This window comes from Pseudozyma flocculosa (assembly GCF_000417875.1).
Source record: "Pseudozyma flocculosa PF-1 unplaced genomic scaffold scaffold00002, whole genome shotgun sequence".
Taxonomy (NCBI): Eukaryota; Fungi; Basidiomycota; class Ustilaginomycetes; order Ustilaginales; family Ustilaginaceae; genus Pseudozyma; species Pseudozyma flocculosa.
The window spans coordinates 1,342,320-1,352,507 of record NW_006920870.1 but is presented as its reverse complement, the minus strand read 5'-3'; the positions used below and the strand labels follow the sequence as shown (position 1 = coordinate 1,352,507).

Genomic DNA, 10,188 nt, shown 5'->3' with positions numbered 1-10,188 from the left:
AGCCCGAGCGTCAGCACCGCCTGCTCCGGCATGCCGTGGAACTGCAGCTCCGGCGCCACCTCGCGGCCGCGCTCGTCGAAGCGCAGCTTGGTCGGCGCGCTGAAGCGGTAGAAGCGCTTGAGCGGCATCTCGCCGCCGTAGGCCAGCTTCGGGTTGAGGATGACGCGCACGTAGGCGCCCTGCAGCTTGACCGCCGTGCGCAGGATCGTCGACCACTTTTGCGCCGCCTCGGACAGCGGGTCGATCAGCACCGACAGGCGCAGCGCCGCAGAGGCGCGGTCGCCGAGCTCGAAGACGTGCTCGTCGGAGCCCAGCGCCTCGAGGATCGCCGTCCGCGGCGTCTTGCCCTTGACAAAGATGCCCTCATCCGCAGGGTCGACGGCATAAGCCCGAGTCGCAATCGAGACGACGGCCGCCACCAGGTCCGACCGCTCACGCGCAGGCAGCCGGTCAAAGTCAGGCTTGAGCGTCGTCAGTGCACGCACGACGGCGTCGACCTTTTTGGCCGATTCGACGGTGAGGAGCGCCGCGATGTCTTCGGGCCCAATGTCACTCGCCTTGAAGCCCTGAACCACCTTCCCGTGCACCAGCAGCGCCGGTCCTCGGCTGGCGTCGAGACGCAGCGTCGCAGCCACGCTGGCACCTGCGCGCTGCCAGAATTTGTCTGCCGCCGCCATCGCGGGTGTAGCCCACGCTCGCTCTGCCGCGCTACCGGCGGCCGCATCGTGCTCGAGTGTGGGCTCGTGCTGGTTCGCTGGAGCGCTGGGTCCGTCGATCTTGTCATCCTGGTCGAGGTTGTCGCTGAGGGGCACGTACGCCGCGACGGCCTCGGCAAGCTGTGCGGGAGCAAGTCGCTCGATCGAGCTATCCTGCATCAGCCGGTGCAGATACGCCGAGAGCGGCGGGCTCGAGGACCCGAAGCGCTTGGTATCGACGTCTCCGACCACGGGGACATGGAGAAAGCCGATGCGGAAGCGCTCGCTCGCCTTTCCGGCCTGCTGCGACGCCGAGATGACTTTAAGCACCACCTCGGCGCCTTCGCTCGAGTCGAGGTCGCCCATGACCCACACGGTCGAGTTGACGTACTGCGCCTCGTCGTGGGTCTCTGCCTCGCCCTGGCTGGCGCTGTCGGAGTAGAGGAAGCGGTTGAGCACCTCGGCGTCGCCGCGCCCGTCCTTGAGCGAGTGGAGAGCCGACACGATATCGCCAGGCGCGAACGTGACGCCCTCGTGCTGCGGCGCATCTTCGCCGCCGTCGAGGGTCGCAACGACGGGTGGGAAGACGAGCTTCGAGCGGAACTTGAGCGTCTCCGGCTGGTCGTAAAAGACGGTCTCGAGATTCTCGCTCTCGGCGGTCAAGTGGCGCTGGTAGATGGCCGGCGCGAGGATCTGGATCTGGTCCTGGATCTTCTGGTGCAGCATCTGGATCAGCTGGCTGCCAAACGGCACGTGCTGACCGTTGACAAAGACGTGCCCACGCGGGCTCTCGGCGGTGGAGGCGCGCAGACGGGCGATGTAGGCGCGGGCCATCTTTTCGCGCTGCTGGTGTCGCGCAACCCTGCCCTGGACCACGTCGTCGAGGCGTTGTGCGACCTCTCCAGGGGCCAGGTGGGCGTGCAGGATCAGCGAAGCCTCGTTGCGGGCGCTCTTGACGTCGACGCGGCTCTCGCCCCCCTTCTTTGATGAGGCCAGCTTGCGCAGGTAGCTCGTGGCCGCCTCGCTGCCGCCGAGGTCGAACACTTCCCAGAACAGCCGCGCCAACTTGGCGCTGTCGCTGCTCGCGTCTTGACCCTCGAGTCCGCCGGGCACCAGGCCCCAGTGCAGGCCGACCTTGCCGATGCTGGGCCCGATGCTTTCCGAGAGGAAGCGGCAGGACTCGCGGCGGCCGAGGTCGAGCACCATGACGACGTTGAACAGGTTGAGCGAGATCTGCGGGAACTGGCCCGGCCACATGGGTCGCAGCAGGTTGAAGAGGTCCTTGCTCCAGCGCGAGGTGGCGCCCTTGGTCACGTCGTTCCACCAGGTGATGGCGCCCGGCGAGGCAGGGTCTGCCGCGCCGCTGTTCTTGTCGACCTCGGAGAGTAGCTGCTGACGTTCGAGGCGATCGCTGGCATCGAAAAAGGCCTGTCCGAGTGACTGGTCGGACGAGGCGACAAAGGCGCGGCCGATTAGCAGCGACGAGATCAAGTCGACGGCCATCTCGGTATCGAGCACGCCGCCCGCCAGACGCCCGAGTAGGGGAGCGATCAGCCTCCTCTCGTCGTCGAGCGTCTTGATCAGTCTGAGTGGGCTAAAGTCCTGGCTGTCGAGGCTCTTGCCATTGAGCCAGAGCTCCGACGCTCCCGACTTGACGCGGTGGTCGCCGAGAGCCAGCAGCGAGTTGACCATGTCGGCATTGTCCCAGTCTGCGAGCTTCGACGAGCGTGCGAGCCTCTCGGCGTAGAGCGGGAAATTCTGCGACAGCTCCTCGAGCGCGCGGAGCGGGTCAGACGAGCTGGCGACGACGTGGGCCGCTCGTATACCGAGCTCGTCGATCTCCTCCTTGGTCAGGGCCGCCCTCGCTTCCTTGGCCAGCTCTGCCACCGCGTCGTCGCCGGTGTTGATCTTGGCGGGGAGCGCCTGGCCGATCTGCTGCTCGATCCAGGCTCGATTCTCGGCGCTCTGCTCCCGATGGCCATGGTCCTCGCCGTCGGAGGCGCCATCGTCGAGCTGCCCGACCTCGGCATCCTCGCGCAGCTTTCGGTCGTCGATGACAAGGTAGTCGACCTTTTTGAGGTCGAGGTAGGCGCCGTAGCCGGCGAGGTAGAGGGTCGAGTCGTCGTGCAATTTCGGCGGCGTCGCTTGCGCCGCGCCGTCGGCTCTTTTGTCATCTGCCGAAGGCCTCCAGCGCAGGACGTACGAGATGCGATGGCCTCCCTCGGCCTCTCTGTGGCCAGTGGCGTAGGCCTCGAGCAGCGAGTGAAGACCCCAGAAGTTGAAGGAGAAGGGGTCGCCGTAGAGGATGAAAGTGAGGTCGGGGCCGTGTCCATGGGCACTGCGAGACGATGACTGCGACACTGGGCTGCGGGCTGGCAGGACGTGGTCAAAGGGGAGCAGTCGGACCGGCGGCTGCTGCTGACGATGCTGCTGTCCGGCTGCCTGCCTGATGGCCTGCACCACCTCGTCCTCGTCGCAGAGCACCTGCCCCTCGAAGTCGACCCAACTGTGGCAGCGCTCGACGCCGTGCTTGTAGGTCCGGGCCTTTTGGCTCCACCTGTGGTCGAGGTTGAGGGTGCGGTAGAGCTGCATGAAGGCCTGCACCCTCGGACTCTGGTCGTGGAGGGCGAGCGAAGTGTGCCATAGCTGGAGGGCGGCATCGACGGAGGCGCGCTGGTCCTCGTCCTTGTCCGTGCCGAAGAGGTGGGATGACCTGATGGCATCCTCTGCCTGCGAGACGAGCTGGCGGTCCGAGAGGCTGGCGAGGGTGGGGCCGGGGTGTTGGAGGTGGTGCTTGCCCTTGTGGTGCCGGTGGCGGTGGCTGGTTGCTTTGGCGTCGGGATGCGCCGTTGCAGCTGCTGCTGAGGATGAGGAGTCGGCTGCGTTCCAGGGTGCGGTGAGTTGGGTGACGAGCGGGAAGAAGCTGTCGGGTGCGCGAGCGTTTGCGGCCTCGAGGATCTCGAGGAGGAGCGAGGAGGCGTTGTTGGAGAGGCTGGGCTTGGTCCAGGGGGCTCTCAGCTGTACCTTTATGGGCGGCGATGGTTGCGTAGGTTCGGCAAGCGCTGTGAGTGTGGATATCCCGAGGGCCAGCAGGACGAGGAGCAGGGGGCGAAGCGCGGCGGCCCGCATGGTGAGAGTGGCGGTGCCGTCAGGCCGGTGACGGTGGGTGTTGTACAGGGCCTGGAGTGGCGATGGCCGGTGAGGGCGAGCGGCGAGCGGCGAGCCTAGTTGCGAGCGACGAAGGAAAAGAAGCCGAGCCTGCTCGGGTGGTCCAGGAGGTGGTTGTGGTGGTGGTGTCGAGCAGCAGACGAGGTGCGGGCGGAACACCGAGCAACAAGCTCGAGGCAGCGAGCTGGCTGATGTGGAGCCCCCTCGCGGCCCCACCTTTGCTGCCGTGGGCCAGCGAGGCAGGCCCCAATCCGCCGCCGAAGCCAAAGCCAAAAGGGCGTGGAAATTCCAAAGTCAAAAACCAGGGTCTACGGCGCACGCACCACCCGGCCTGCTTGCCAGTCAGGCTGCAGGCTGGGCCAGGCTTGGCTTCGGCCGCCTGGTTCCTGGCCCGCTTCCCAGACCGCCTGCCTCACTTGCTTGCTTGCTTCCTCTCCACCACTGCCGCCACTGCCGCCACTGCCGCCACTGCCGCCACGCCTCCTTCGACCTTGCCATACCGCATCCACGCCCCACGACGGCCCATACACGCACCTCTCGGCGACCTGCCACCCTCGAGTCGCGCAACCGACCTCACACCGACCTCGCCGCGCACCACCATGTCGCGCGATCCATACCACGACTTTGCGGCCGACCTGCGCACCTCGCTCGCCTCGGCCCGCTCCCTCTCCCAGACCTACACCCAACTCCTCTCATCCTCCTCCTCCTCCTCGTCATCGTCGCAATCCTCGGCACGGGGGCGGCCGAAACGCTCCGACGACCTCCAGTCGGCGCACGATCGGCTGGCGGATGCGCTCGAGGGACTGCGGCAGGACGTCGAAGACGTAAAGCAGAGCGTACAGGTCGTCGAACGCAGCGGGCCAGAACGCTTCGGCGTCTCCCCAGACGAGCTACACAGCCGCAAACGCTTCGTCAGAGAGTGCGAGGACGAGATCGCAGTGAGTGGTGCAACGCCCTGCATGCTCGCTCGCCGTGCCATCGACCGTCATCGGATGCTAAAGCACCCACGACTCACACCTCCTTCCGGCCCTCCCTTGGGTGACCGCACCGGCACCCGCAGCAACTATCACGGACAGCACAGCATCCCCCATCGAGCGGAAAGGAAAAGTACAGCGACGGGTTCCAGGCCATCGACATGGACGATCCAGATCAGGATGCCACAGAGGCTTTTGAACGAGAGCAGCAGCAGGTGAGCCTCCCCCCCCCCCACGCCGCCGCCGTCGCCATTGCAGGGCACACAGGGACGGACAGAGGAAGGCCCTCCATCGCTCACCTCTGAACCGCCTCCACGTACATGCGCACACACACACACGACGCGGACGGACCCACGGCAGATGCTCATGTCGCGACAGGACACGACGCTGGATTCCATCGGGGCGACGCTCGTCAGCCTGCGCTCGCAGGCGGGCACCATGGGCCAGGAGATCGGCGAGCAGGTCGAGCTCATCGGCGCCCTCGATAGCGAGGTCGACAGCAGCCAGGGCAGGCTGTCCAAGGCCATGCGCCAGATGGACGAAGTCGTACGCATCAGCGACGAACGCCTCGGCGGATGGTGCGTCTGGATCCTCGTCATTGTGAGTCGCGTTTCAGAAGCTGCGACGTCGACCCGTGGCGCAGAGGGTTGCAGCCGCTGACAGCCTCGTCCCCTCCTCGCTCCTCGCTCCTTGTCGCCGTGGCCGCCGTCATCGCCGCCGTCGCGCGCGCGCGGGTGTTGCACCGTCTCGAATGTGCAGGTGCTCTTTATCTTGCTCTTGATGGTCATTTTGATATGACCAGGCCGGGCGCCCGCTCTCGAGGCGAGGCGAGGCGAGGCGAGGCGAGGCGAGGCGAGGCGAGGCGAGGCGAAATAGAACAGACGTCTATTGCAGGCAGGCGGACGGAGGCGTGCGTGCGGCCAGCCAGCAGTCCGCAGACCGGCTGACTTGGGATCCCTTGAAGCTGCCAAACGATCGGCCAGGTGGGAGAGGGCAGCGACACGACATCTCAACGGACGTACCTGACCAGCGCATCGCATCGCATCGCATCGCATTGCATCGGAGACGGGGCGGTCGGGGCAAGGAGCGGCAGCGAAAGCAGGTTCGGTCAGTCCGACGTCTACTCGGGCACCTCCACGGCGCGATCCGACTCACGATGCGTCAATCTGCGAGAGCTGCGGCAGGAGCAGCTTGATTTTGCGCCGGTACGCGGGTCCCTCGGTGCGCTGGACCGGGTTGCCCTCGAGGTAGACGGTCTCGAGCTTGGGCATCAGCTTGGGTCCCAGCTGGCTCTCGAGGTTGTTGAGGTCCTTGATCTTGTTGTCATTGGCCTGCAGAGGAAGCCGAGGGGCGGTGCGTTCAGAGGGGAGGGGATTTTCAAGGCCGGGTTTAGGGTTCAGCAGAGGCCAGGCGAGGAGGAAGAGGCCGGGGGAACACCGACGGGCGTGCGACGATGGGAGCGCCGTCGACCACGAGGTACAGGCAGCGCAGCACCACTCACCCAAAACTCCTCGAGCTCGGCGAGGTGCGCGACGTTTTCGACGACCTCGATCTGGTTGCCGCTGACGTCGAGCGTGGTGAGGTTGCGGTTGTGGTCGAGGCCCTCGATGCGGGTGAGGCCGTTGTGGGAGATGTAGAACTGCTCGAGGTTGACGAGCGAGTCGAGGCCCTCGATGCGCGTGATGCGGTTCGACTGGATCGAGAGGATGCGCAGGTTGACGAGCGTCTCGAGGCCGCGGAGCGACGTGATCTTGTTCTTGCCCAGCCACAGCTCGGTGAGGGCGTGGAGGTGGCCGAGGTTGTCGATGCTGCGCAGCCGGTTGCCGCCGAGCTCGAGGCTGGTGAGGGACTGGGCGATGGGGCCTTGCAGGTCGTCGGGGCGCACCTTTGAGATCTTGTTTTGGACAAAGTAGAGCGTCTTGCAGCTGCCGAGGTGAGAGACGTTGGAGATGTGGTGGATGTTGTTGAACGAGAGGTCGAGCGACTCGAGCTTGTCGAGGCGGTCGAGGCCCGAGATGCGCTCGATGCTGTTGTCGTAGAGGTCGAGGTCGCGCAGCTCGGTGAGCACGCCAATGTCCTTGGAGCGCATCTTGGCAATCTCGTTCTGGCGCAGGCAGAGGCGGCGCGCGCTGCGCTGGAAGCGCGGCAGGCCGAGGTTGCGCGTGCTGCTGATGCGCAGGTGGCTCAGGTCGAGGATCTCCTCGGTGTCCGGGTAGCTGGCCAGCAGCTCCGAATCGTCCGGGATCTCGTCGCGCGACGGCAGCGCATCGAGTTGGCCGTTGGCAGGTCCTCCCGTCTGCACCGTCACGGCGCCGTACTGGACCGTCTGCGACTGCGGGCCGGACCCCGCTGGCCCGGCCGCGCCCGTGGCAGGCTGCTGCTGCGGCGGCTCATCTTCCTCTGTCTGCGGATCCTCTTCCTCGTCGTCGCGGTGATGGGTGTCGTCGTCGTCGTCGGAGTCATCGTCGTCGTCGTCGTCGTGCTCGCCACCTGTGGGCTTGTCTGCAGGCAGCGTGACTTTGGGGGGCAGGTCGCCGACGATGCGGACGCGTGCGTCGTTCGAGGTGGCCGCAGAAGGTGGCGATTGCTGCTGCTGCTGCTGCGGCGGGGGCGGATGGGCTGTGCCCGCGGTCTCTTCGGAGCTCATGGTCGTTGCAAGATGAGACGATCAGCGTTGGTAGCAAGAGCGAGGGAGGAGGCAGGGTGCAAGCGGTGCTCCGAGTGAGGAACAGGAAGCGGGCAAGAGAGGAAGGGATGGCAGGCAGGGTCGAGCGAGGTGTTGGACTGCGCTCGAGACGACAGCGCCGAGGGCCAAAGCGTGTTGCCAGAACCCCTCTCTGCCTTGGTTGGACCTGCCAGCCCTCGCACCGCCTGGGCCAGTCTCCACAAATTATTCGACTCAGCGCCGCCCAAGCCCGGGCCGGGCTCTCATCGGGGGTCGCTGGGCTGCATCGGGCCTGCTAGGGCATCGCATCGTCCGTCTTCAACAGCACCGGCGGCCACCATCAACATCACCCGTTGGAGGCACGCCGAGCGCTCGGTCTCTCTCAGCTGGCTCTCTTTCCCTCTCGTGAGGCGATGCACGCGTATCGACGGCTCGAGGAGGATCATTTGGGCCGTGACGAAGCCGATGGGCCATCGAAGATAAACCGGGTGACGTCGGCTTCGGATCGAGCCGAAGCCCAGCCTCGCCCGACCGCTCTGGCTCGCCCGCCTGTCCCGTAGGCAGGGATGCCTTGCTTGCTGTCTTCCCCTAGGCCTGCCTGGTCCTGCTCGCTTTTGCTCTCCCCGGCGGAAAGAGCTCTATCTGTCGGCTGACCGTCACTACTCGGCATGGAAGCGGAGCGAAGCGCGCAGAAGGCCGGGGGAGGCAAGCTGCGTGAGGCAACAGCCCAGGCGGCCAGCGTTATCAGATCGGGAAGGACGAGGCTAGGGGGCGGGGCAGCTGGCCTGGCCTGGCCTCGCTCGGCTGGACGGCAGCTGAACCCCACCTGCGCTCGTCAGCATCTGCATCATCGATCCAGCCGCCTGCCTGCTGCGACCTCGACTTCGACGGCTCAACCTGGACCGCAACCACCGACCCCTTTTTGGGCAGGTTTGAGATATCCAAGCGCAAGCTTGCTTCACGTTGCCTGCCCGCCTGCAGCCTGGCCTGCCTAGGCTAGAGCGGCATCGCACTCGCCACCGAGAGCCGATGACGGCTGTATCGGAGGCAAGGTCCCGAACAATCGTGAAGGCGCTAGGCGAGCCTGTCGTCGTCGACGCCACCCTCGGCAACCGACCCACCGCGTACTGTACTGTACCGTACCATGCGATGCCTTAGTTTGAGGACGAGATACGATACGATAGATGTACGTACGACCGTACGGCATGGCCTGGTCTGGCTTCACGTACAGCACATCGCGCACGCTTGTTCGTCGAGCACCCATGCCATGGCGACCAGAAGAGGCTAGGCTGTCGCTGCGAACCGAAAGAAAAGGCGCTCATCGCCCCTTCTGACGACGTCGTTGGCTGCGCTGGCGGCAGGATGAGCGCCACCCTTCTCTCCGTGCCTGCCTGGCCCCACTTTCTTCTCTGAGACGTATCTTCGCCTCGCATACGTCCCAGACGGGCGGTGACGAAAGGCGAGAAGCCAGCTTGCAAGCCGAGGCAGCGGGAAGAAGGGCGAGAGTCCGGCGAGCAGCCGATGTTGAGCTTAGAGATCAGCTGCTGGCCAAGCTGCTGCTTGCTTGCCAAAGGGCCTCGCTCGGGACCAGCCAAGCAGCATGGCATCGCATCGCAGGCCAGGCCATCCATGCGAGACGTTGCGACCGGAGTTGAGCGAGGTGAACCCTGGTCTGGCCGGTTGGCTGGCTGAGTGCTGGCGGTCAGAGAGAAGCAAGAGCAGGCAGGCCTCGCCAGGTCAGGCCTCGCTTCGCCTCGCCTCGCCTGGTTCCGTCCGTCTGCGACAGGCAGGACTACTACCTACTCTCGCGACCGGATCGGAGCGCAGCATGTCCCTGCCCTCGATCGGCCGGCTGCAGTCGAGGATCGTGGCCACAAACGAGCCGCCAGCAGACCAGTCGGAAGAAACGCCAGCAAGCAAGCTCGCTCGGCACAAGATCCGGGGAGCTCAGCTGAGATGATGTGGCTGCTGGTCAAAGGGAGAGGCTAGGCGGATGGTACCGCATTGTCCCCTTGCCAGGCTGGTGGTCGTCTCGCATGCTCTCTGCTGCCGGCTGCCCCGCGTGTACCCCCGTGCAGCACCAGCCATGCCACGCCGGTGGATGTTGCCAAGCCTTGCGTACGGCGTCGTCGCTGGTTGGCGTGTGTCGTCTGGTCGTGACCAACAGAGCCCGCTTGCCAGCCAGCCAGCCAGCCAGCCAGCCAGCGGGCCAGGAACATGGACGGAACAGCGGTAGGGGAGGGAGGCGGTCTACACATCAGCGAGATGGTGCTGCACCAACAGCCAGCGAACCGCGCGCGTATGTCAACGCCGCCCACTAGCCAGCCGGCCAGGCGCCTGCTTGCTTGTTGGCATGACGACGGGCACCAGCCCTGCCTGCCTGCTAGCCTGCTGGCATGAAACCCATGCATATGTCGGGGGCAGCAGCCAGCTGGCCAAGTGAGGTGAGGCGAGGTGAGCAAGGTGGCCGCGCCGTCTTCAGTGCGGCGCAAGGGGCGACGAAAGCCCTCTACTGCAGTCGCATCGCAACGAGCGTAAGATCAGAGCCGCGCCGCGACGACGGACGGCGGCGACAACGACAACGACGGCGACGGCCACGACCACGGCCACGGCGAAAGACAGGTCGACCCACCGGTCCGGCCGGCTGGCCTTCNGCGTGTCGGNGGTACGGCCTTGGAGACGTCGG

At 65.9% G+C, this 10,188-nt stretch overlaps 4 protein-coding genes across 4 annotated transcripts in view; 1 reads left to right on the top strand and 3 right to left on the bottom strand.

Annotated features, from left to right (window-relative positions):
• PFL1_01092 (uncharacterized protein) overlaps nucleotides 1–3,824 on the bottom strand; it is a gene marked incomplete at both ends in the record, with an annotated part of 5,294 nt that extends 1,470 nt beyond the window's left edge. The window contains one exon of the mRNA XM_007878592.1: nucleotides 60–3,824. Coding sequence (XP_007876783.1) covers nucleotides 60–3,824 — 3,765 coding nt within the window. The remainder of the gene's footprint in view (nucleotides 1–59) is intronic.
• Nucleotides 3,825–4,462: 638 nt separating this feature from the next.
• On the top strand, nucleotides 4,463–5,635 carry PFL1_01091 (uncharacterized protein; the record flags this gene model as incomplete). Its single annotated transcript, XM_007878591.1, has 4 exons — nucleotides 4,463–4,801; nucleotides 4,924–5,052; nucleotides 5,198–5,437; nucleotides 5,597–5,635. 4 exons carry the CDS (start codon nucleotides 4,463–4,465, stop codon nucleotides 5,633–5,635), a joined length of 747 nt encoding a protein of 248 aa, XP_007876782.1.
• Nucleotides 5,636–5,722: 87 nt separating this feature from the next.
• PFL1_01090 (uncharacterized protein) lies at nucleotides 5,723–7,484 on the bottom strand (the record flags this gene model as incomplete). Its single annotated transcript, XM_007878590.1, has 3 exons — nucleotides 5,723–5,801; nucleotides 5,993–6,168; nucleotides 6,339–7,484. The coding sequence occupies 3 exons, from the start codon at nucleotides 7,482–7,484 to the stop codon at nucleotides 5,723–5,725; spliced, it is 1,401 nt and encodes a 466-aa protein (XP_007876781.1).
• A 2,003-nt stretch (nucleotides 7,485–9,487) lies between these two features.
• PFL1_01089 (uncharacterized protein) lies at nucleotides 9,488–9,913 on the bottom strand (the record flags this gene model as incomplete). Its single annotated transcript, XM_007878589.1, has 1 exon — nucleotides 9,488–9,913. The coding sequence occupies one exon, from the start codon at nucleotides 9,911–9,913 to the stop codon at nucleotides 9,488–9,490; it is 426 nt and encodes a 141-aa protein (XP_007876780.1).
• Nucleotides 9,914–10,188: the final 275 nt, after the last annotated feature.